At 47.1% G+C, this 27,329-nt stretch overlaps 1 protein-coding gene across 1 annotated transcript in view; it reads right to left on the bottom strand.

The window, feature by feature from the left end:
- Nucleotides 1-5,375: 5,375 nt before the first annotated feature.
- The window catches only part of LOC132402271 (dynein axonemal assembly factor 10-like), a 34,978-nt gene continuing 13,024 nt past the window's right edge, over nt 5,376-27,329 (bottom strand). The window contains exons 2-8 of the mRNA XM_059985090.1: nt 25,495-25,595; nt 19,537-19,667; nt 17,606-17,707; nt 16,988-17,103; nt 12,322-12,456; nt 9,354-9,451; nt 5,376-6,305 (exon numbers count right to left, since the gene is read on the bottom strand). Of these exons, the coding sequence (XP_059841073.1) occupies nt 6,101-6,305; nt 9,354-9,451; nt 12,322-12,456; nt 16,988-17,103; nt 17,606-17,707; nt 19,537-19,667; nt 25,495-25,595 (888 nt within the window). The 3' untranslated portion in view covers nt 5,376-6,100. The remainder of the gene's footprint in view (nt 6,306-9,353; nt 9,452-12,321; nt 12,457-16,987; nt 17,104-17,605; nt 17,708-19,536; nt 19,668-25,494; nt 25,596-27,329) is intronic.

The raw sequence follows: 27,329 nt of genomic DNA, 5'->3' as shown, positions 1-27,329 counted from the left end.
CAAGGAATCCATCATTAGCCCTCCCATCACCCGGGACATGCTCTCTTCTCATTGTCTTCTCATCAGGGAAGAGATACAGGAGCCTTGAAGACATACACTCAGCAATTCAGGAACAGCTTCTTTCCCTCTGCTATCTGATTTCTGAATGGACTTTGAACCCATAAACACTGCCTCACTACTGTTTTTGCACAGCTTATTTAACTTTTTAATATACACTTATTTAGTGTAATCAGATCCCCAATGATGGGTAAATAGCTCTATGTCTTGTGGACAGCCTCGGGTGAGCCAAAAGCTACTCGAGTAAACCCAGTTAGAAAGTCCAGAGTGGAGCTCCTCCAAACAAGCTGATGCCAAACATATTGCTTTGCTTTCCTTTGGACGACACCAGTGAGGCCAAGAGGGTTCTTGACGACTGGACGTTCCAGGATTTCCATTCCTTCCAGCCAGGCTTGTGCCCTGAAGAGGTCACTCCGGTACTGCCGTTCACAGCAAAAGAACCGACAAGGGAGGCAGCAGGTACGAGCAATACACCAGTTGCTGAGGGCTTAGAAAATGGGCACAGTTAACTGTTTTTGACCGTGCTGACCCGCCAGTCTGCCTGCCCACTGTCCTTTGAGACAGATGGGTGTCATCATTTACTGTAATTCAAAGACTGATTATTATGTATTGCAATGTACTGCCAGTGAATTTGAATTTGATTCTGAACTGTCCAGAGCTGGAGAGCCCCGACACAAACAGGAAACACCGGTTGTCCAGCCGTAACACTAGGTAAATAGTACCTTTGTACACATGATAATTATAAGCATGTGACATCCTTGTCTTGTGTACTCTTCATATTGATCAAATCATTACACAGTGCATTGAGGTCGTACAGGGAAAGCAATACCTGCTCATAGACTGTTCATCCTACTCCCATCAGGGAAGATGCAACGCAGCATCCATACCAGGACCACCAGACTCAAAAGCAGCTACTAACGCCAAGCGCTCAAACTGATCAACACCTCCACCCATTAGCACACGTAACCTCTACTACATGCACATTATCTAGTGTCACTTTATGTACGTACAATTATTCTATGTGTATAACGTCACTGGTACATTGTGTGTTATAGGATTGCTTTTTTTTATTAAGAGTCAGCAATGTACAGTACAGAAACTGGCCTTTCAGTCCGTCTAGCCTATGCCAAACTATTTAAACTGATTTGCACCAGGACCAGAGCCATCCATGTACCTATCCAAACGTCTCTTAAACTTTGAAATTGAGCTTGCATGCAGCACTCATGCTGCCAGCTTGTTCCACATTCTCATGACCCTCATGTTCCCCTTAAACTTTTCACCTTTCACCCTTAACCCATGACCTCTCGTTGTAGTCCCACCCAAACTCAGTGGGAAAAGCCTGCTTGCATTTACTCTCTCTACACCTCTCATAATTTTGTATGCCCCTATCAAATCCCCCCTCATCTTCTACGTTCCAAGTAATAAAGTCCTAACCTATTCAATCTTTCTTTATTATCTGGTCCTGGCAACATCCTTGTAAATTTTCTCTGGACTTTACATCCTTTCTTTAGGTAGGTGACCAAAACTGCATACAGTACTTCAAATTATACAACTTCACTAAATCATCACTGGTACAGCCAATTAGTTTTAAAAGTCACACAATTAGTTAATTTGAGATCTGTTTTGGAAACCTGTGTGAATTTAAGGTGTTTTGATTGATTATAGTAAAAATACACATGAATCAGGAAAGACCAGCTGCTGGTGGGTCAGTATCTCTGTGAAAAGGTTACTGAAAAACATAATTCAGGAGATGGATACAAAAAATTTTCAAATCACTGACTGTCCCTTGGAGTACAGTTAAGTCAATCATCAAGAAATGGAAAGGATCTGACATGGCTGTAAATCTGCCTAGAGCAGGCCATCCTCAAAAACAGTGACCGTCCAAGAAAGGGACTAGTGAGGGAGGCCACCAAGAGACCTATGACAATGCTGGAGGACTTACAAGCTTCAGTGGCTGAGATGGGAGAGACTGCGCATACAACAGTTGCCTGAATGCTTCACCAGTCACAGCTTTATGGGAGAGTGGCAAAGAGAAAGCCACTGTTGAAAAAACCTCACATGAAATCTCAGCTAGAGTTTGCCGGAAGGCACGTGAGAGACTCTGAAGCCAGCTGGGAAAAGGTTTTATGGACTGATGAAACCAAAATTTGAGCTTTTTGGCCATCAGACTAATTGCTATGTTTGGTGTCAGATACCGCACATCATCAAAAACACACCATCCATACCGGGAAGCACGGTGGTGGCTGCATCACGCTGTGGAGATGCTTCACTGCAGCAGGCCCTGGAAGGCTTGTGAAGGTAGAGGGTAAAATGAATGCAGCAAAATACAGGGAGATCCTGGAGGAAAACCTGTTAGTCTGCAAGAGAACTACAACTTGAGAGAAGATTTGTTTCCCAGCAAGACAATAACCCCAAGCATAAAGCCAAAACCGCACAGGAATAGCTTTAAATCAACAAAGTTAATGTCCTGGAGTGGCCAAGTCAGAGTCCAGACCTCAATCAAATTGAAAATTTGTGTCTGGACTTGAAAAGGGCTGTTCACTAATGATCCCCATGCAATCTGACAGAGCTTGGGCAGTCTTGTAAAGAAGAATGGGAAAATTGCAGTGTCTACAAAAATTAAGCTGATAGAGAACTATCCACACAGACTCAAGGCTGCAATTGCAAAGGCTGTTCATCTATTAAAGACTGACTTTTCGTAATTAATTTAGATCACTTTTTTTTAGGTCTGTCTTCACTTTGTCACAAACAGCCTTTTTCTGTTGATCAGTGTCAAAAAAAGCCGAATTAAATCCACTGGGATTCAATGTTGTAAAAGTATAAACCTGAGAATTTCCAAAGGGGAGGGGAGGGTGAATACTTTTTATAGGCACTGTGTGTCCTTGCTGGTGGGTAGGCTGGTGCTGGTGAGGTACTGTACTGGGCAGTTTGGACTGCATGGTACAACTTTCATACAACTTTCCTGTCTGCAGCTTCCATACCATGCAGTGTTGCAGCATGTTAGGATGCTCCCTACTGCCCATCTGTAGAATGATGTGAGCATCAACGTGCAGAGTCCAGCTCTCTTCAGCAGCCGCAGAAAGCAGAGGCATTGGTGATTGTGGAGGATTTGTTCTGGGGCCAGGAGAGGTTGTGCGAGTTGAGCGCTCCCAGGAATTAGACCCTGCCTGTTGTATAGCTGGCCTTTAGGGCAGCAATGAGCGTCCCCCCATCTCTGTCTGTCCTTGGCCATCTTCTCTATTGTGTCCCAGGTGTGGTTTAGGGTCCTCATTTCTGCCTCTACAGCTAGCTTGCCAGTGTTGTACAAGATTCGACAATACCAAAAATCTTATTCCTGGTGGTGTTCAGGGCTTCCTTCAACGTGCTGGTAGATTGCTCTCAGTTTTCACTGCTGTCGGTCACACAAGTCCCGGGTGGAGACTCAGGAATACCGTCACACTCAGATGTAGAAGGATTTTTTATTGCTGTTTCCGTAACAATTTGTTTGACCCGTCAGGGTTGTTGGCCCTGAGCTGAACCCCCGAGCCTGGAGGACCGGTGGATCACTCTGAGTCTGACCTCTACCCTTTGACCTGTTTGGCATGGATGACCCGGCCAAGAGCCAAAGCACAGGCCCTAACTCCATTCACCATAGCTCTCCAGGTCATTGAGGCGTGCAAGACTCCAAACCCTACAACAAGGTTGTGGTCCCCTTTGAGGTGTTGACATTAAAGAGGAGGTCATTTACCTGGCACCTGGCCTCCAATTCTTCCACCTCATCTCTGTAGGCCGTCTCACTGTTGTGTGATTGGCAAACCTGATGATGTGATTGCTTGGGAGTTTTCACATTGCAGCACTTGTAAGGATATTAAACTAAAACATCTCAGTAACTCTCCACAGCTGCTGCCTGACCTGCTGAGTATTTTGTGCCTTTTTTACTTAACTAGCTCTTGCCCCAGTTTTTGAATTTTCTCCCCATTTCTGCATCTGCCAGCCTCTCAGCCAGCACTGATTTCCTCTCACCTTCAACTTCTGACCTTCCATTCCAGTTTTTCCCGTTGCACCGCCTTCATTGTAACTTTCAAAACTTACTGCTTTGTTACCAATCAACTGTCCCAATTTTCATTCGGGTATGTCACCGAAGACACTCACAAGCTTCCATCGTGGAGGGAGTTCCAACTGGCCACATCACTGTCCAGTTTGGGGTGAGGCACTGGACAGGCTCAAAAGAAACTACAAAGAGTGGTAAAATTAGTCAGCTCCATCATGGGCACTGATCTCCCCAGCATCCAGGACATCAAGGAGCAATGCCTCAAAGAGTCAGTGTCCGTCATAGGGGACTCACATCAGCCAAGACATGCCCTCTTCTCATTGCTACCATCAGGGAGGAGATACAGGAGCCCGATGACACACTCTCAACAATTCATGAGCAGTTTCTTCCCCTCCGCCATCTGATTTCTAAATGGATATTGAATCCATAGACATTACATTGGAAACCTATTTTTTAAAATAATACTTTTTAAAAGATTTGTAACGAGAGCTGTATAACTCATCTCCCTCTACCTTAGGCCATAAACTTATTGCCATGGACACTTTCTGGAGGTCCAAGATCCGTGTGCTCCACGACTGCTTGACCAAGTGTGTAAATGTAGGAGGGGACTATGTTGAAAAATAACTCTGCTAGGTTTTCTAAAATTGACTCCTTCTACCTTAGGCCACGAACTTATCAATCACCCCCATACACCTCTTAGCATCGTTTCTCAGTGTTCATTGTTTATCTAGTTTGCAGACTTGTATGTTTGCACTCTAAAATAAACTGAAATCTTGGAATTAAGAGTGCTCACCATTCCTGACTCCCAGATCAGAAAATAAACAGAGATCCAAAAACAACTTATTTACTCTACTTACTTACTTTAGCTACTATACAGATGCACACTTACAATTTATATTATGTACTGCTACCACGGGGGTGGCACAGTTTGCACACCCGGTTCATTTCATGCTGCTGCCTGTAAGGAGTTTGAATGTTCTCACCATGACCATGTGGGATTCAGCACTCCGGTTTCCTCCCACAGTCCAAAGACTACCAGTTGGTAGATTAACTGGTCATTGAAAATTGTCCTGTGATTAGGCTAGGGTTAAAACGGGGGCTTGCTGGATGGCTTGGCTTGAAGGACCTGTTCCACACTGTATCTTAACAAATTAATTAACTTTACTCCATTTGATTATTTGTTTCCTTTTAATACCACACCCTATTTGACTCTACATACTTTTGTATCTGTACTAAACAGTCTACTGTTAGTACAGTTTAGTACAGTGGTCAGGGTTAACCATGGACATTGTGTCCTAGCTGTCCAGATACACAACCCCGGGCAGTACAACATGGAGAGCAAGCTGCCCATGTAGCAAGCTCCCCTCTCCACACATCTAACGAACCCAAAGGACCGGAAGAGAAGTCGCCGAGGCTGCCAGTCAGTCCTGGATTTTTCCCCCGGGGTTTACTCCCGAAGCCTTCCCCATGAGTGGGCATAGCCACAAGGTTTGAGATCAGAGTTTTCCTGCTCCGAGATGAGCTGACGAACTCATCTGTCCAAAGCGACCGGTTTTAAGGACCCAGTAACCTCTACTTTCCCCTTCTCCTGTCAGTCGAGACAGTTCCGCTGGGATTAGTAGCCAAGCCACATGTGAAGGCCAGGAGCCGGACTTGATTGTCAGAGGCTATTTGAGGCGTACACCATTGGGAACATTTAATAGGAAGTGGGAGCTGATCCCCATTACCACCCCCGCCTATAACAACCTTAAGGAACCTGTTCAAGTGTTCACAGTTTGTTTATTTAACAGAGCAGCCATCGTGACACGAGCTCAGAAGCCATTGAAAAATACCGTTTATCTCAACTCCTTTACAATAAATTCCTGTTAACAAAATACAGTACTGACACCTCACATCTGAGAGCCTTTCACAAACAAAGAGAAAGCCCTTGATGAGTCAATCGACCGCTAAGCTTCAAGTAGTAAAGATTTTTCTAACTGCTGCCTCCAACTGCTATGCTGCCCACTGTTCCATCTAGAAGGTCTGCTGGTCTGCAATGAAGATGATGTGGACTTTGTGGTCAAAGGATGCACAGATACACAGGCCTTGCTTATCGCTGTTCCAATCCAGGCTTCCGACAGGCTGTGAGGAGAGGGAGATGCTGTTCAGGAGGGTGGGACTTGTCGAGTCCTTGTCATCTCGCTCATGGTCGGTCCTTTCACGCAGTTTTGTAGAATTGCTGCGGGAGAGACAGAGAAAGATGAACACACACAAAATGCTGGGGGAGCTCACCATCTGTGGAAGTTAATAAACAACGTTTTGGGCCGAGACCCTTCTTCAGGACTGAGAAGGAAGGGGGAAGATGCCAAAATAAAAAGGTTTGGTGGGGTAGGGGGGGGAGGAGGACGTTAGAAAGTGATGGGTGAAGCCAGGTGTATGGGGAAGATAAAGGGCTGGAGAGGAAGGAATCTGATTGGTGAGGAGAGTGGACCAGGTGAGAAAGGGAAGGAGGAGGGGAACCGGGGGTTCGATAGGCAGCTGAGAAGAGGGAGGAGACCAGAGTGGGAAACAGAAGAAGGGAAGGGGAAGGATTTTTTATTACTGGAAGGAGAAATCAATATTAATGGCATCAGGTTGGAGGCTACCCAGACAGAGGGTGGCCCTCCAGGTGGCACAAGAAGGGGACGTGGATCAACACATCAGAACGGGAATGGGAAGCGGCATTAAAATTCTATTTCTGGCGGATGGAGCGGAGATGCTCGACAAAGCAGTCCCCCGATTTATAGCGGATCTCACCAGCGTAGAGGAGGCCACATCATGAGCACCAGACTCAATAGACGACCCCAGCAGATTTGCAGGGGAAGCGTTGCCTCACCTGGAAGGACAGTTTGGGGCCCTGAATGAAGGTGAGTGAGAACGTGAATGGGCAGGTGTACCATTTCTGTCACTTGCAGGGAGAAGTGCCAGGAGGGAAAGGAGTAGGGAGGGTCAATGGACAGAATCATGGAAAGGAGAGAGAGGGAGGTAAAGATACGTTTAGTGATAGGATCCTTTTGGAAATGGCGGAGTTGCGGAAGGTGACCTATCGGATGGGGTGATGGGTGAAGACAAGAGGAACTCTATCATTGTTAAGGTGGGGGGGAAGATGGGATCAGAGCAGATGTTTGGGAGACAGAGGAGATGCAAGTGAGGACAGCATCAATGGTGGAGGAAAGGAAAGCCTCTTCCTCTGAAGAGGAAGGCCATCTCCAATGCCCTGGAAGAGAAAAGGTATTTTTCCAGGAAACAGGGTGGGAAGGGGTATAGTCAAGATAACCATGGGAATTGGTAGAGTTATAAAAGATACCAGTTGACAATTTGTCTCCAGAGATTGAGAAAGAGGAGGGAGGTGTCAGAAATGGTAAAAGATGCTTGGACAGATCCACAGAAGGTCTATCTTGTCTGGTTGGCTCAGTGGAACACCATGTCAAAGAGTTTCTGCTGTGAATGGTGTTGTGGCTGGGGATCAGCAGAATTGGCCAGAGCCCTCCTCAACTTGGGCGGCCTTGGAGCTGTGCTGTACTGTTCTGTGCTTCAAGGTTCTTGCGATCAAATATGAATAGGACTAGTTTAGACAGACCCTGCAATGTTAAATAGACCAGTAACTTTATTACAGAACTACAAGAGCAGGACTGACAATGGGAGTGAACCAAAGTAATTATAAGACCATAAGTTATCGGAACAGTGTTATACCATTTGGCTCACCGAGTCTTTCCCAACAGTTAATAATGATTGATTTATTTGCCCTCTCAACCCCATTCTCCTGCCTCCTTCCCACCCTTATTAAACAATCTCCACTTTAAATATGCACAATGATTTGGCCTCCACAGCTGCCTGTGGCAAAGAATTCCACAGATTTGCCACTCTCTGACGAAAGAAATTCCTCAACCCCATTCTAAATGGATATCCTTGTATTCTGAGGCTGTGCAATTCTCCCACTATTGGAAACATCCCTGCACATTTTCTTCATCTAGGCCAGGGGGTTCCCAACCTTTTTTATGCCATGGACACCTACCATTAACTGAGGGGTCTATGGGACTCAGGTTAGGAACCCCTGGTTCAGGCCTTTCAATATTTTGTAGGACTTAATGAGATCCCCCACACCCCATTCTTCTAAACTCCGGTGCATACAGGTCCAAAACCGTCAAGCTCCCTTTATAGTTTAACCCTTTTGTTCCCGGGATCATCCTTGCCAACCTTCTCTGAACCCTCTCCAATGCCAGCACATCTCCGTCTTAGATAAAACTACTTCTATACTGCAAACGTGCTCTGACCAATGCAGCCTCAGCACTCCCTCCTTGCTTTTATATTCTAGTCCTCACAAAATGAATGCTAACATTGCACTTGCTACCAACATATGCTGCAAGGCAATCCTGCACCAGCATCCTCTGATTTGTGAGTTTTCTGCCCGTTTAGAAAACAGTCTACACTTTCACTCCTTTTATCAAAGTACATGGCCGTACACTTCCCAACACAGTATTCCATCAGCCATTCCCCTAATCTGTCGGTCTTCTGTGGACTCCTTGCCCCCTTCACTTAACATTTCTCATTTTCAGACCTGTATGCCCCCACCCCCGGACTATTAGAATTTGAACCTTCTCACGTCTTGCCTGATGTCCTCCAGCCACCCTTCCGTGACATCTGGTGACTGGGAAGCGAGTGACTATCCCTTTCGCCCCATCCCAGGCTCACAAGCTCTGCCCAAGAACCGAGGAACTCTGCAGGTCAGACAATATCTATGGAAGTGAATGAACAGTTGACATTTCACGCTGTGGCTGAAAAGGAAGGTTCAATTGCCAGAATAAAAAGGTGGGGGGTGGGGGGGAAGGGAAGGAGTACAAGCTAGTAGGTGATAGGTGAAGCCTGGCAGTTGGGGGAGGGGAAATGAAGTAAGAATCTGGGAGATGATGGGTGGAAAAAGCAAAGGACAGGAGAAGAAGAAAACATAGGAACATGTCGGAATGGGGATAGGAACACGGGACCTTGTCGGAACGGGGATAGGAACACGGGAACATGTGGGAATGGGGATAGGAACACGGGAACATGTCGGAATGGGGATAGGAACACGCGAACATATGGGAATGGGGATAGGAACACGGGAACATGTCGGAATGGAAATGGGATGGTAATTCAAGGGATTGGCCAGTGGGAACTCCCACTTTTCTTTGTGATCAGAACAGAGACGGTCTCCCTCCCCACTGTGCTGACCGGAGCCCAGCACCAGCCAATACAACAGACAGCCACTCACTGCTTCCAGAGATGCAGACTGCCAGCTCCTCCACTTGTTACGAAGATGGATCGATTCTGAGGGAGGTGCCTCACCGTCCAAGCTGTGGATCTGTACGGCTTCACCAAACAATGGAAGTACAGTTACTGGTGAGTTTTTGCAGCTCAGTAATGGCAGAGGCACTCATCCCATAAGACCACAACACGCAGGGGCAGATTTTGGCCACCTGGTCCACCAGGTCTGCTCCACCATTCCATCGAGACTTATTTTTATAAACCCATTCTCCTGCCTTCTCTCCACAACCCTTACTAATCTAGAGCTAATCAACCTCTGCCTTAAGTACTCCCATTGACTTGACCTCCACTGCCTTCCTTGGTAATGAATTCCATGGATTCACCACCCTCCTGCTGAAGAATTTCTTCCTCAATTGAGTTTGAAACGGACGTGCTTTTCTTCCAGGGCTGTTCCCTCGGATCCAGGACACTGCCAACTACAGAAATATCCTCCCTACATCCACTCTATCCAGTCCTTTCAGGATCTGGTAAATTTCAACGAGACACCACCAGCCCACTCCATCCTTCTGAACTCCAGTAACTACAGGCCCAGAGACATCAAACGCTCCCCAAACATTAAGTTGTTGGTGTTTCCTCTGGGATAAAGACCACGTACAGTCTCTCTGTCTATGTCCCTGAAGTTATAAACCTTCATACGGTCACTTAATCAACCCAAAGGTGAAGTAAAAGATATTTCTATTGAATTTATCTGTTTAGAAAGACAAGGAGGAATTACGACCATTTTGAGATTGGAAAGGACAGAGAGAGGAAGTGTGATAACCAGAGAGAGTTAAGTGTTTCCATGGCAACATGACCATGAGACACTGTTGTTGTTCCTTGTGGTGCATCAGGCGGCAACCTTGCCGTTACTTTAACATTTTTGTCTGCTTTTTCTACGAGGCCGAGTTGCCAGCTCGACGCCCAACCCAACCCAGCACGGATGGAAAGTGTGCAAGGAGCCGGCCAGATTCGAACCCAGGGTTGCTCACCTCGAAGGCCAGTGCGGATGCCACTACACCACCGGCCAGCAATCATAAGACACAGGAGCAGAATTAGGCCATTTGGCCCATCAGGTCTGCTCTGCCATTCCATCAGGGCTGATTTATTACCCTGACCTCCTGCTTTCTCCCTGTGACCTTTGACACTGTGACTAACCAAGAACCTAACAACCTCTGCTTTAAATATACTCAGCGACTTGGCCTCCACAACCGTCTGTGGCAAGAACTTCCACAGATTCACCACCCTCTGGCTGAAGAAATTCCTCTTCATCTCTGATCTAAATGGACACCCCTCTATTCTGAGGCTGTCCCATCTGGCCCTAGACTTACCCCACTACAAGAGGCATCCTCCCCATGTTCACTCTATCCAGGCCTTCAATATTCAATAGCTTTCAATTAGATCCCCCCTTATTCTTCTGAACACCAGTGAGTACAGGCCCAGAACCATCAAATGCTCCTCATATATCAACCGTTTGCATTCCTGTGATCAATCTCCTCTGGACCCTCTCCAACACCAGTACATCCTTTCTTAGATAAAGGGCCCAAAACTGCTCACAATACTCCAGCTACGGTCTCTTGTGATAGCACACGCCCTCTAAACCAGGCAGCATCCTGGTAAACCTCCTCTGCACCCTCTTCAAAACCTCAACATCCTTCCTATAGTGGGGTGACCAGAACTGTATGCAAAGCTGGATCCTGTGCATATCTCTGGTCAGCACCTAAGAGTAAGAAGGCGACTGAAGTGGAGAGAGTGCAGAGGAGATTCACCACGAATTTCCCTGGGAATGGAGCGTTTGAGTGTTGGGGGAGACTGGGATTGTCTTTTAAGGCACTGGTCAGTCACAGGTGAGCAGTTTTAGATAGCCCATTTGTCAGCAGAAGAGCACTGGCTTTGGAGCAGACTTCATGGGCTTAATGGCAGTGGAGGAAGTGACGTATCAGTGCCCCGACGGAGTCCCTGCTCTGTAAATTTGCTGATGGTACTCCCGTTGTTGGCACAGTCTCAGATGGTGATGAGAGGGCGTACAGCAGCAAGATATGCCAGCTAGTTGAGTGGTGTCACAGCATCAAATTTCACTCAAAGTCAGTAAGATCAAAGAACTGATTGTGGACTTCAGGGAGGAAAAGTCGAAGGAACACACACCAGTCCTTGTCGAGGGATCAGAGGTGGAGAGAGGGAGGAATTTCAAATTCCTGGGTGTCAATTTCTTTGGGGACCTAAACCGGACCCAACAATATGGATGCAGTTATAAAGAAGGCAAGACAGCAGCTATATTTCATTAGGAGTTTGAGGAGATTTGGTATGTCACCAAAAACACTCATGAATTTCTACAGATGTACCATGGAGAGCATTTTAACTGGCTGCATCACTGTTTGGTATTTGGCTACTGCATAGGATTGAAGTAAGCTGCAGAGATGTGTAAACACAGTCAGTGCCATCATGGGCACTAGCCTCTGTAGTATCCGGGACATCTTCAAAGAGCGATGCCTCAAAAAGGTGACATCCATCATTAAGGACCCCCATCACCCCAGGACATGCCGGCTTCTCATTGCTACTGTAAGCAAGGAGATACAGGAGCCTGAAGGCACACACTCAACAATTCAGGAACAGCTTCTTCCCCTCTGCCATCAGGGAGGAGATACAGGAGCCTGAAGGCACACACTCAGCGATTCAGGAACAGCTTCTTCCCCTCTGCCATCCGATTTCTGAATGGACATTGAACCCATGAACACCACCTCACTACTTCTTTATTTCTATTTTTGCACTACTAATTTATAGTATACTACTGTAATTCATTCTTTTTTTACAACACTCGCCAGTTATATTAAACCTGATTCTGAATGCACACACCCCAATCTCAAAACTTAACTCTTTCAGCTGCAGTGTTCTCCGGTTACTCAGAGTCGTGCCCCCCTCTATGTCAGCCCAAGCCTTACCTTCTCACTCCGACAGGAAAAGCCCTTGTTGGCATTGAACTCCTGCATGTTGAAGATGTGAACCCTTCCCTCCAGGGTCGTCACGACCAGCTTACTTAAAGTGCTGTCTTTCTTGTCAAACTCCATGCAACATGCCTGTTGAAGATGGAAACCCAGAAACGTTGCGATCACACAGTACTGCGCGAAGGTCTTAAGCACGTAGATATAGCTAGGATACTGAGCAAAAGCCTTAGGCACATCTACACTTAGCCAGGGTGCTGAAGACTTTTATACAGTACTGTTATTTGTCAATGTGGAGCAGAGAGCGAGTTCGTAAATCTTGCGGGTGCAAAGGATGTTGGGAATGGTGAGGGCGGAGCGCTGTGGGAGGGGTGTGGGACAGGTGGCAGAGACAGAGTGCCAGAGGCAGGGGGTGGTGCAGGAACAGACACGCACAGCTCTGTGACACTATTGTCTCTCAATGTAAAGTTATTATCAAAGAATGTACAATACTGTGCAAATGTCTTAGGCACATATACATTTATATGATAGCCAGGATGCCCAAGATTTTTGCACAGTATAGTAGTAATTTCATGTATTGCACTGTACCAGTCTCTCAGCCGTGCATTAATACGCCTGATCATGCTATTCCTGTGCTCGTTAGCATGTGGCACAGGCAGCAATCCTGAGATCAGCTTCCTACCCAACTCCCTGAATTCTCTTCAGGACCTCCTCCCTTTTTCTACCTATGCCACTGGTGAATCCAGGCCTACGGAACTTCCTGTCTGTTCCCCTCGCTATGGAATCCCCTATTCCACATTCCTCATCTACTTCTCCCACTTCTGCACCACAGAACCAGGCTCAGTGTCAGAGACCCGATCGCCGTGGTCACCCCCCTCAATAGCATCCAAAATGGGATAATGATTACTGAGGGGGACGGCCACAGGGCTGCTCTCTACTGTCTGATCTCTTCCCTGACAGTCACCCACTCCTGCAGCCTCGGGGTGACTAACTCCTGCTCACTCCCCCTAATAAGCTGCAGGTCATCGAGCCGCAGCTCCAGACCCCTAACTTGGTCTCTCGGGAGCTGCAGCTCGGTGTACCTGGTGCAGATGTGGCCCTCTGGGAGACCGGAAGATTCCCAGGATTCCCACATCCGACACCCAGAGAAAAGTACTGACCCGACAGACATGCTCTCTATTCCTCTAAAGTCACTCACCCGCTGACCCTCTTTCTAATGGTTTGATTTCATTTTTTACCAAAAGTCTGTTACGGTGCTCTATCTAGCTGGACTGCACCTTTTGTAACTATAACAGTTTGTTCTGCAACTTTATGTGAGTGACAATAAACCCGATTGTGCTACAGGTCTCCATTGCACAGACCAACACGTGGGCCGACCAGCAGAGTTTCCAGCTGATCGTCATCACATACTTACACAAAGGCTGAAGATGACATCTTCACCTCCCACTTGTCAGCACCCTCCCTCTTTATCTGTCTACGTCTTGGTAACTTTAACACGACGCGTTTTGAGGCAGCAGAGTGGGGTAGCAGTTACCATAATGCCACTACTGCGCCAGCAACCTGGGTTCGACTGGGGTCCGTCGGGGGTCTTGTGTGTTCTCCCTCTACCCCGGTGGGTTCCTCTCACATTCCTTTGGGTTAGTGGGTTAATTTGTCATGAGTGCATTTGGGTGGTACCAGCTGGCTGGACCAGAAGGACACACACAGAATGCTGGAGGAACTCCGCAGGCCGGGCAGCATCAAGGAAAAGAGTACAGTCGACGTTTCGGGCTGAAACCCTTCGGCAGGGCTGGAGAGAGAGAGGGGAGTAATGCCAGGTGATCGGTGAAACCTGGAGGGGGAGCGATGAAGAAAAGAGCTGGGAAGTTGATTGGCGAAAGGGACAGAAGAAAGAAAAGGGGGAGGAGCACCAGAGGGAGGCGATGGGTGGGCAAGGAGATGAGGTGGGAGAGGGAAAAGGGGATGGGAAGTGGTGAAGGAGGAGGGTGGGGGGCATTATTGGAAGTTTGAGAAATCGATGTTCATGCCATCAGGTTGGAGGCTACCCAGATGGAATATAAGATGTTGTTCCTCCAACTTAAGTGTGGCCTCATCACGACAGTGGGGGAGGCCATGGATGGGAATATCAGAAAGGGAACGGGAAGTGGGATTAAAATGAGTGACCACTGGGAGATCCTGCCTTTTCTGGCGGATGGAGTACAGGTGCCCAGCAAAGCGAATTCCCAATCTACGTTGGGTCTCACTGATACACGGAGGCCACACCGGGGGCACCGGACACAGTAGATGACCCAGCAGACTCATAGGTGAAGTATCACCTCACCTGGAAGGACGGTTTGGGGCCCTGAATGGTGGTGAGGGGGGGAAGTGTAGGGGCACTTGTTCTGCTTGCAAGGATAAGTGCCAGGTGGGAGATCAGTGGGGGTGGGATGAATGGACAAGGGAGGAGTGAGGGGGAGGCAGAGAAGGATGTGTTTGGTGGTTGGATCGCACTGCAGGTGGCAGAAGTTTCACGATTACGTGCTGGATGCGGAGGCTGGTGGGGTGGTAGGCAAGAAGAGGAACCCTGTCTCTGGAGGGGGTGGGGTAATAGCGTTCCGTGCGTGGGCCCTGTTAACGCACTGCACTTTCTCTGTAACTGTGACACTTTATTCAGCAACTCTGTTATTGATTTACCCGGTTCTAGCTCTATGCATTGTGCAACGACACCATGCAAGAACAGCGCTACCAAAGGCAACATCCTCAAGATGGTTCATGAAGCCACTTTCACTTCTGTTTATTTCAGATGTGGTTCAGCTACCACTGGAACCTGTTATCTACACTCTGGTGGTGCGATTTTGGGCCGATTGGGCAATCTGGTGCTTTGCTGTCTCAGAGGGGGCTCTATGAGTCTGTGACCAGTGAGTGTGGCTTTGAGGCCAGGAAGTCAGGAGAAGAGGCCTAGGCCTAGGCCCATGCTCGACTCCATCCCTCACTGACTAAAGCACCAAGGAAGACTGAAATCATCGAGGTGCTGTGCAGTATGTAGATTTAGACTCTTAATTCACATGTATGATGTTTTATGATCGCTCCTTTTTGTTGCTACTTTCAACACTGGGCTAAAATGCATTGAAATCTGCCTTTTGATTTATGTTTTTGCTCATTCTTCTTTGGTGCTGTTCGCATAATTTTTTTTTTTTGCAAAACAATTTTGTTTGATCTTTTTCTTTCACCAGTTTGGTTCCAAGGTGTTTCATTGCTTCGTGGCTGTCTGTGGGGAAGGCGAATCTCAGGGTTGTATAGAGTACACTTCGATAATAAAGGTACTTTGAACCTTTGACAAGCTTTTCACTGTATCTTGAGTCATGTGACAGTAATCAAACAATACCAATACCAGCTATGTACCAGAACTTGTGGAGATGGAAAACGGAGGTCCATGAGCCAGTCCCCAATTCAGCAACGTGGAATTACTTGCTGTTATTATTTCGGAGGATCTGAACTGGGCCCATCAAGCAAGTGCAAGTACAAAGAAAGCACGGCAGCGCCTCTACTTCTGTGCAAGTTGGCGACAATTCTCAATGACATATAAAACTTCGACAAACTCTATAGGTGAGTGGTGGACAGTGTATTTACTGGCTGCGTCACAGCCTGGTCTGTAAACACCAATACTCATGAATGGAAAACACTACAAAGAGTAAAGGATATGGCCAGTCCATCACGGGTGAAGCCTTCCCCACTACTGAGCACATCCACCTGAAACACTGTCACAGGAAAGCAGCATCCATCACCAGAGATCCTCACCACCCAGGCCGTGCTCTCTTCTCGCTGCTGCCATCAGGAAGAAGGTACAGGAGCCTCAGGACTCACTCCACCAGGTTCAGGAACAGTTATTACTGCACAACCATCAGGCTCCTGAACCAGTGTGGATAACTTCACTCACCACAATGAGCCTCAGTTCCCACACCACCAGGTTCAGGAACAGTTATTACCCCACAACCATCAGGCTCCTGAACCAGTGTGGGTAACTTCACTCACCACAATCAGCCTCAGGTCCCACACCACCAGGTTCAGGAACAGTTATTACCCCACAACCATCAGGGTCCTGAACCAGTGTGGATAACTTCACTCACCACAATGAGCCTCAGGTCCCACACCACCAGGTTCAGGAACAGTTATTACCCCACAACCATCCGGCTCCTGAAGCAAAAGGGGTAACTTCACTTGCCCCATCATTGAAATGTTCCCACAATCAATGGACTCACTTTCAAGAATTCTTCATCTCATGTTCTTGATATTTATTGCTTGCTTGCTTATTTATTTATCTATCTATCTATCTATTTATTTATTTATTTATTTATTTATTTATTTATTATTTCTTCTTCTTGTATTTGCAGTTTGTTGTCTTCTGCACTCTGGTTGAACACCCAAGTTGGTGCGGTCTTTTATTGATTCTGTATGGTTGTTATTCTAGGGATATATTGAATTTGCCCACATGAAAATGGATCTCAGGGTTGTGTATGGTGACATATATGAACTTTGACAATAAATTTACTTTGAAATTTGAGAACTGCCTTCAGCATAAGTGGGACCTGCCTACTGAACCTAGATCTGGGGATGAAGTTGCCATTTCACATCAGATGCAGAAATGTCAACACTTTAGATGCATTTTCTCCTGTCAGTTCAACCTTACCCCACTCTTGATGTTTGTCTCCCATCGAACCTCCATGTTCCGCAGGTCAAACAGTTTGATGTCCCCGTTGTCGTAGCCGGCACACACACAGCGGTCCCACTGACTACACGCATGACCTGAGACACAGATCAAACACAAACTTTTAACACACCATTGGGGGGGGGGGGAGAGTGAAAAAGGAGATGGGGAAGGGAGGGGGAAGAGGGGAAAGTGACGGGAAGATGAGGGGAAAGGGAGGGGAGAGGAGAAAGGAAGGTGAAAGAGGAGAAGGGAGGGGCATGAGGGGAAAGGGAGAGATATGAAGGAATGGGTGGGATATGGGGGAATGGGAGGGATATGGGGGAATGGGAGGGATATGAGGGGAAAGGGAGGGATATGAGGGGAAAGGGAGGGGGAAGAGGGAGAAGGGGACAGGTGGTTGGTTGGGGGGAGTTCAGAAGAGGGTCTGATTGGGTTAGGGGAGGGGGAGAGAGAGGAAAGAGGGGGTGGTAAGACACGGGGATTTGGGAGAGGGGCATGATAGTGTTGGGGAGAGGGGGAGTTAGTGGGAGAGAGGGAGGGGAGTCTGGGGGTGTGTTTGTGAGAGGTGTACACGACACTCGATGTGGATCATCTCACCGAAAGTGACCGTCCAGCAGTCTCTCCTGTTGAACCCCTCTGCTGGCTCCATGTTGGCCACAGGAAGGTCTTTCTGCCGAGGGTCCCACACCCTGACCGACCCTGCAAAGGTGACGGACACCACACAGTGATTTCAACCGGCCTCTCCCGTGGCACAGAACTGGCCCTTCAGCTCGCTGCACGCACGGGGTCTGCTGGCCCGTCCACCAGCACTTCTCTGCCCCGGTGTTTCAAATGCCCCACTGGGTACTTGTACAGCTCACCGTCCACTCACCCAGGGTGCTCCACACTGTCCGATCCTCCCAGGGGCCACGCTCTCTTCTCGCTGCTGCCATCAGGTAGAAGGTACAGGAGCCTCTTGGCTCATGCCACCAGGTTACTGCCTCTCAGCCATCAGGCTCTTGAACCAAAGGGGAGAACTTCACTCACCCCCACACTTTCAAGGACACTTCACCTCATGTTCTCAATATTCATTGCTTATTTATTATTATTTTGTTTCTTTGTATTGTTGTGAATGCCCAGAAAAAATGAATTGCAAGGTTGTATATGGTGACACCTGAACTTTGAACCTGATTTGGACACATCTGTCGGGGGCGGGTGGGTAAAGTCTCCTATTTGTCCCGTCCAGGCTCCTCATAATGATGTCGAGTTCCATCCGTGCTTTCTCAGCTTCCTCTGCTCCAATATGACCAGAAGACACAGCAGCAGAATTAGGCCATTCCGCCCATCGAGTCTGGTGCATGGCTGATTTATTTTCACTCCCTACCCATGAAGATGGAGAGGGGCACAGGTGGAAGTCACGGTGCGAGCAAGCCCGCGAAGCGTAGCTGCCGTCTTGCCCACCTCACGGCTGCACCGATACTCAGGCCCTCAGAGATGCGAACACTCAGGAATGGAGTTGCTGATCGATCAGCTGGTTGACAAGTACGGCATACGAAGGCGAAGCGTTTGGAGACACACCGCAATCAACTGCGCACTGATAACGTCTCCTCGTGTGGTGACGAAACTTTTGCAAATGATTAGCCATGATCAAAGAACAACTCAACCTAACCACATTCCTGGCAACTACATCTTGTCCCCAGGTTAGACGAGTGACTGATGCATCTTTCCATTGTACCTCCATACACACGACAGGTTTAAACCGATTTACCAATTCCCCTTTACAAAGTGCAGAACACAAACGGACAGGCCAGTGTAATGGTTAGCACAACGCTTCACAGTACCGGTGACCCGGGTTCAATTCCCACCACTGCCCGTAAGGAGTCTGTAATTTCTCCCCGTGACCGCACGGGTTTCCTCACGGTGCTCCAGTTTCCTCCCACAGTCCAAAGACCTACTGGTCGGTAGGTTAACTGGTCATTGTAAATTGTCCCGTGATTAGGCTAGGGTTAAGTCGGAGGGGCTCCTGGGCAGCACAGTTCAAAGGACCAGAAGGACCTGTTCCACACTACATCTCAATCAATAAACCAATTAATAAATATGTAATACATAAATAAATCAATCGATTTACAAAGTAAGTGGCACGTGCAGGACACACGTGGACTGACCAGCAGAGTACTTCCAGTGTAGTCTTGTCATGCCTCAGTCTAAAAGCGACAGCTTGATCTCCTCGGCAAGCCTCTTGCCCTTTGTCTGTGCTTTCTCCGTTGCTCTAACACACACAAAGTGCTGGAGGAACTCTGCAGGTCAGGTAGCGTCTGCGGAGAAGGGCCGAGACTCTTTATCAGTGTCCTGACCTGCGGAGCTCCTCCGGCATTTTCTGTGTGTTGCTTTGGACTTCCAGAATCTCCTGTGTTGGTGCAACAACATCTTCAGGTTCTTCTTTCTTTTCCCATTTGGTGTGATTGGTCTGGATCAGACGCAAACAACAGTTTTTCACTGTAACGCGGCACACGTGACAATACTAAACCAATCGGATTTGGAGTACTCACCATCCCTGCTTCCGGTGACAATTTCCGGGGCTCCCTGTCCAATTCCCAACCCCCCTACACCATCAATACAGTTGATAATTTCTCGATGTGCTTTAGCCGTGTAGAGAGGGGCCTCTGGTGCCTCCAGGTTCCTGGGGAGCGGCACAGAAATAATTCAGCAGGACGTTATCAGGACATGAATTATAAGGAAAGGCCGCGCAAACTGAGACTGTTAACCCTGGAGGAAAGGAGGCTGAGGGGGACCTAGATTAGATTAGCTTTCCTTATCACATTTACAGTGCCTATAAAAAGTATTCATCCCCCACCCCCCTTAAATGTTCTCATGTTTTATTGATTTACAACATTGAATCACAGTGGGTTTCATTTTGCTTTTATTGACACCGATCAACAGAAAAAGACTGTTCCATGTGAAAATGGAACCAAAAAAAGTCATCTAATTACAAAAATAAATGATTGCACAAGTATTCACCCCCTGTGAATCTATATTTAGTAGTTGCACCTTTGACAGCCTTTGTCAGCTTTGCACACCTGGACACTGCAAATTTCCCCCATTCTTCTTTACTAAACTGCTCGAACTCTGTCAAGATTGCATGGGGACTGTGAGTGAACAGCCCTTTCCAACTTCAGCCACAAATTCTCAGTTGGATTGAGGTTTGGACTCTGACTTGGCCACTCCAGGACATTAACTTTGTTGTTTTTAAGCCATTCCTGTGTAGCTTTGGTTTTATGCTTGGGGTCATTGTCTTGCTAGAAAACAAATCTTCTCCCAAGTCACAGTTCTCTTGCAGACTGCATCAGGTTTTCCTCCAGGATCTCCCTGTATTTTGCTGCATTCATTTTACCCTCTACCTTCACAAGCCTTCCAGGGCCTCGCTAGACCCCTTCTTGCATGGTCACTCAGTTTTTGAGGATGGCCTGCTCTAGGCAGTTTTACAGCTGAGCCATATTCTTTCCATTTCTTGGTGAGTGACTTAACTGTACTCCGAGGGATATTCAGTGACTTGGAAATTTTCTTGTATCCGTCTCCTGACTTGTGCTTTTCAATAACCTTTCTGTGGAGTTGCTTGGAGTGTTCTTTTGTCTTCATGGTGTAGTTTTTGCCAGGATACTGACTCACCAGCAGTTGGACCTTCCAGATACAGGTGTACTTTTCCTACAGTCAATTGAAAAACCTTGACTCACTCAGATCTCCAAAAACAGATCTCCATTTAACTAATTATGCGACTTCTAAAACCAATAGGCTGCACCGGTGATGACTTGATGTCAGAATACGTATGCAATCAGTTATTTTGTGTTTTATATTTGTAATTTAGATCATTTTGTAGAGATCTGTTTTCACTTTGAAAGAGTCTTTTTCTGTTGATCAGTGTCAAAAAAGCCAAATTAAATCCACTGTGAATTGGTTCAATGCTGTAAAACAATAAAACATGAAGACCTCCGGGGGGGGGGGGGGTGAATATTTTTTATAGTGACTGTATATCAAAACCAGGAGGTGGGCTGGAGCTATGTCTCTACCAAAGGAGGTGTGAGGAGCTCCTTCCCTCCGCTAGCCTGCAGGTCACCCTTGGGCAAATATAGCACCTGCTTAGCCCCTGATCAGGGTCACGTGAAGCCATGGGAGCAGGTGGTGGGTGTTTGTATGAGCAGCTGGTGCATATCACAAGTCCTGGTTATATGACCATTGACACCAGGCAGATAATCTCTGAAGAGTATTGATAATGGCTGGGGTCACCCGTCTTGTAAAGACACTGCCCAGAAGGCAATGGCAAACCACTTCTGCAGAAAAATTTGCCAGGAACAATCCTGGTCAAAGACCATAATCGCCAATGTCATTTGACATGGCTCAGAATGATGAGAATGATGATGATGGTGATGGTGATGATGAGGATGATGGTGATGATGATGATGGTGATGGTGATGATGGTGATGGTGATGATGAGGATGATGGTGATGATGAGGATGATGATGATGGTGATGATGATGATAATGATGATGGTGATGATGATGATGACAACATCATCGAAACACCAAAATGTACAGTGCAATGCACTACTCTGCGTCAATGCAAATTACCGCCATGATTCTGGTGCCCACAACTTATTAAACCCGACCTGTACACCTTTGGAATATGGGAGGGAACCGGAGCACCCAGAGGAAACCCACGTCACAGTCACAGGGAGGACTTATGGATAGTGGCGGGAATTGAACCCCGATAGGTGATTGCTGGCGCTGACAAGCGCTGCACTGGCGGCATTGCTACTCTGCCACACATCATAGAGGAGCATGGGGACCCAGCCCAGGGCAGTCTAAAACCAGAGCAGGAAGGCAAAACGTTTAAGGGGCATTTGAGGGTTTTTTAAAATACATACAGTGGTACATCAAAGGAGCTGCAGAAGGAAGCGCTGGGGATGGGTATAATTAGACTATAAGACATAGGCAGTGAATTAGGACATTCAGCTCATCTAGTCCTCTCCACCATTCCATCATGGTTGATTTATTTTCCCTCTCAACCCCAGTCTCCTGCCTTTACTCCGTAACCTTTTTCACCCTAACAAGAGCCTGTCAACCTCTGCTTTAAATATATAACCATATAACAATTACAGCACGGAAACAGGCCATCTTGGCCCTTCTAGTCCATGCCAAACGCTTACTCTCACCTAGTCCCACCAACCTGCACTCAGCCCATAACCCTCCATTCCTTTCCTGTCCATATACCTATCCAATTTTACTTTAAATGACAATACTGAATCTGCCTCTACCACTTCTACTGGAAGCTCATTCCACACAGCTACCACTCTCTGAGTAAAGAAATTCCCCCTCTTGTTACCCTTAAACTTTTGCCCCCTAACTCTCAAATCATGTCCTCTTGTTTGAATCTCCCCTACTCTCAATGGAAAAAGCCTATCCACGTCAACTTGATCTAGCCCCCTCATTATTTTAAATACCTCTATTAAATCCCCCCTCAACCCTCTATGCACCAAAGAATAAAGACCTAACTTGTTCAGCCTTCCCCTGTAACTTAGATGCTGAAACCCAGGTAACATTCTAGTAAATCTTCTCTGTACTCTCCCTATTTTGTTGATAGCTTTCCTATAATTTGGTGACCAGAGCTGTACACAATACTCCAAATTTGGCCTCACCAATGCCTTGTACAATTTTAACATTACATCCCAGCTCCTATACTTAATGCTCTGATTTATAAAGGCCAGCATACCAAAAGCTTTCTGCACCACCCTATCCACATGAGATTCCACCTTCAGGGAACTATGCACCATTATTCCTAGATCACTCTGTTCTACTGCATTCCTCAATGCCCTACCATTTACCATGTATGTCCTATTTGGATTATTCCTACCAAAATGTAGCTCCTCACACTTATCACCATTAAACTCCAGTGACCTGGCCTCCTCAGCCGCCCGTGATAACAAGTTCCACAAATTTGCCACCCTCAGACGAAACAAACTCCTCCTCATCTCTGTTCTAAAGGGACATCCTTCTTTTCTGAGGCTGTGCCCTCTGGTCCTGGACTTGCCCACACCCATTGGGTGTGGTGTTTCATAGATCCTATTGCGTTTCTCAGATTTACTGTGAATGGCTGCAAGAAAATGAATCTCAGGGTTGTATATGGTGACGGATATGGACTCGGATAATAAATCAACTTTGAAATATTGGAAATATCTCCTCTATATCATCATCATTATATGCCGTGTCGTCGGATGATGTGGGCAATGGAGGTCTTTCCACGATCATGATTGTTCTTGGCAAATTTTTCTACTGAAGTGGTTTGCCATTGCCTTTTCCTGGGCCGTGTCTTTACAAGACGGGTGACTCCAGTCATTGTCAATACTCTTCAGGGATTGTCTTCTTGGTGTCGGTGGTCACACAACCAGGACATGTGATACGCATCACCTGCTCCCATGGATTCACATGAACCTGACCGGGGTAGGGTGGGGGGTAAGCAGGTGCGACACCTTGCCCAGGGGTGACCTGCAGGCTACTGGAAGGAGGGAGTGCCTTCCACCCCCACCGCACCACCCGAACACTCTCTCTCAGCCTTTCAATATTTGGTGGGTTTCAATGTCATCCCTTCTCATTTTTCTAAACTCCAGTGAGGACAGTTAAAATATATTTGGACAGGTAAACTGTTAAAACATTTGTTTAGTGGTTTTACAGGGACATGGGCCAAAAACAGACAAACAGGTGGCTGAGGAGGCCAGGTCATTGGGTATATTTAAGGCAGAGGTCGATAGATTCTTGATTGGTCAGGGCATGAAGGGGTACAGGGAAACGGCGGGAGGTTGGGTCTGAGAGGGAAAATGGATCAGCCATGGTGTGATAGAGTGGATATGGAGAAAATTTTTCCAATGGAGGGTGAGTCTAAGACCAGAGGTCCCAGCCATAGGATGTCCATTTACAACAGAAATGAGGAGGAATTTCTTTAGTCTTAATGTCTTAACTATCAACTCAGTCATTTGTTGTTTTTCTTTTACACAAAGTAAGTTATTTCTTCAGCAATGAAGACTCTTGGTGACATTTCATCATATCATGCAGAGAATTAGGGGCTAAGAGAAAAGGGAGTCCTCCAAGAGGACCCCAACCTTGTCAGAGAGTTTGGAGGCTTGCGTGCCTCAATGACCCAGAGAGCCATGTTGTCTGGAGTCTGGGCTTTGTGCTCTGGCTCTTGGTAAGGCCACCCATACCAAACAGGTCAAAGGATAGAGGCCAGACTAAGAGTGGCCCACCGTACTCCGGGTTCGGGGCGGGGGGGGGGGGGGGTGGCAGTTCAGCTCGGGGTGAACAACCCTGACTGGTCAAACAAAATTGCTATGGAAACAGCAATGAAGAACCCCTCTACACCTGAGTCTCCATCTGGGTCTTACATGGCCACAGTGGTGAAGACAGAGAGGAAGCTACTGACATGATAAAGGAAGCCCTGAACACCGCCAGAGGCGGAGGCCCTCATTGCTACCCTGAACGCCAGCGGTGTAACGGGCAGTAAGTAAGAAAAGGGAGTTGAAGCACGAGAATGTCCTGGGAATGAAAGGGTTAACATCAGTATGTTTGATGGCTCTGGGCCTGTACTCAATGGACTTTAGAAGAATGGTCAGCAGGGAGGGGGGATCTCCTTGAAACCTATTAAATACTGAAAGCTAAGATAGAGTGGATATGGACAAGATGTTTCCAATAGACGGAGAGTCTAAGACCAGAGGACACTGCCTTAGAATCGAAGGATGTCCCTTTTGAACAGAGATGAGGAGGAGTTCCTTTAGCCAAAGGCTGGCAAATCTGTGGAATTCATTGCCACAGGCAGTTGAGGAGGCCGAGTCATTGGGTGTGTTGAAAGCAGAGGTTGATGGGTTCTCGATTAGTCAGGGTGCCAAAAGTGAAGGGGAGAAGGCAGGAGAGTGCGGCTGAGAGGGAAGAATAGAGGGTTGTGCGGGAGGGAAGGTTGGATTGGTCTTGAAGTGGGCTGGCTCAAGATTATGGGCAGAAAAGCTTGTACTGTAATGTTTAACATGGCGACAATGTTCCCTGCAGTGGGGGAGCCTCGGGTCGGTGTTGGTTGGTACTGAGAAATTAGGCCAAGTGGCCTGTTACCCTGTTGTACACACAACAACAATATCCCCATTTTAGCAGCGTCTCCACTTCCGCTGCAGTTGCAACAGGGGTGGGAGAGCGAAGCCACTGCCTTTTGAGTTGTGCGGCCAACGTCCCAAAGACCATTTAGTTAAACATCAACTCCACCCCCTCTCTCCTCAGATGCTATCTGGTCTGCCGAACATTCCCATAATTTCCCAGAGGGCTTGAATCTAGCAAAGCCTTGTTAAGCAAAAAGCTCATCTATTCTACAGTAACTCAGCATCTGTGGAAAGGAATAAACAGCTGCGAGTTTGGGCTGAGACTAGTGAGAGGTATACTGGGCTGTGAGGTTTTACACTCGAGCCAGCGGTGCGTTACCAGATGTGCAGATTGCCGTCGAAGTCCCCTGTAGCCAGGTGTCTCTGCTGCAGGCTGGAGGCTCCGAAAGTGCCACATCGGAAAGCTCTCGGCTTTTCAATCTGTTGGATAAAGAAGACTTCCTCAACTTCATTCAGTGCGTGTTAGATCACAGAATGTAGGAGCAGAATCGGGCCATTCAGCCCATCAAGTCTACTCCACCATTCCATCATGGCTGATTTATTATCCCTCTCAACCCATTCTCCTGCCTTCCCCCCGTAATCTTTGATGCCCTGACTAATCAAGAACCTATCAACATCTGTTTTAAATAAACTCTCTGACTTGGTTCCACAGCTGCCCGTGGCAACGAATTCCACAGATTCACCACTCTGGCTAAAGAAGTTCCTCTTCATCTCTGTTCTAAACAAAATTCCCTCTATACTGAGGCTGTGTTCCCTGACCCTAGACTCCCCAACTATAGGAAATATCTTCTCGATGTTACATTAGAGCCCTTGGGGTCACAATGTTATGCCGATCCTCCAACCCACCCAAGACTAATCCAACCCTTTCCTCCCACAAAGCTCTCCATTCTTCTTTCATTCATGTCACAGGATCCAGAGTGATCCACACACACACACACACACACACACACACACACACACACACACACACACACACACACGCATGCACGCACACACACACACACACACACGCACACACATGCACGCACGCATGCACGCACACACACACACACACATGCACGCACACACACATGCACGCACGCATGCACACACACACACATGCACGCACACACACATGCACGCACGCATGCACACACACACTATGCTGGGGGATCTCAGCAGGTCAGGCAGTATCTAGGGAGATGAATAAACAGTTGCTGTGTTTGGAGCCCAGACCCTTCTCCTGGACTGAGAAGGAAGGGGGAAGAATGGGAGGAGAGGAAGGAGGTGACGGGTGAAGCCAGGCGGGTGGGAAAGGTAAAGGGCTGGAGAGGAAGGAATCTGATAGGAGAGGGGAGTGGACCATGGGAGAAAGGGAAGGAGGAGGGGACCCAGGGGAGGTGATAGGCAGGTGAGAAGAGTTAAGAGGCCAGTGTGGGGAATAGCAAGAAGAAGAGATCGATATTTATGAGGGCATGCACTGCCCTCAGTGAAGTGTTGTACATCAAATAGACAGACTCACTGAAAAACGACGAGAGTCGAGGTGCAGTCTCTGAATTCCTTGGGTTTACTGCGGACTCAATGGCATGACATAGTGAAATGACAAATGAAACTGAACAGCAAAAAAAAATCCCTGCAATTACCACGTTGTTCCTTTCACACAAAGAAATGTGCATGGACAAATAATAATTTAGCTAGGTTTCCTGCAGGTCAATATTATAAGATTCCACCAAGTCGACAACCGTAGGCAAATAGTATGTGTAAACCATTAGTATCCAGGTTAGTGTCTAATAAACTCAAAAATAACATTCTACTTCAGCAAAATCTCATTGATAGCTTTAGATTAGCTTCTAAACAATATAACATTAACTTACAAGCAATGCAACTGCTGGGGGAAACAACAGGAAGGCTTTATATAGAAACTGCTTTCACTCAGAGTATAAACCTCTGGACTTCTGCCAGTCAATATATTTCCTTACTTACTACTTCCTAATACAGATCTGAAACTGCTCTTAAAATAAAAGCTGAATGTGCTTATCACATAGAAAAAAAAATGAACGTATTGCCCAAAGGGTAGAACGCTGCACTTTAGACTTTGCCTGTGTTCTCAGGTGAATAAAGATCATCCCACAGCTGCTATTTCACGGAAAGCAGTAACTTGATCAGTGTGTTTTA

The sequence above is a fragment of the Hypanus sabinus genome, chromosome 11 (genome assembly GCF_030144855.1).
Source record: "Hypanus sabinus isolate sHypSab1 chromosome 11, sHypSab1.hap1, whole genome shotgun sequence".
NCBI lineage: Eukaryota > Metazoa > Chordata > Chondrichthyes > Myliobatiformes > Dasyatidae > Hypanus > Hypanus sabinus.
Note: the sequence above shows the minus strand (reverse complement) of the source record. Positions and strands in the feature narration are given on the sequence as shown.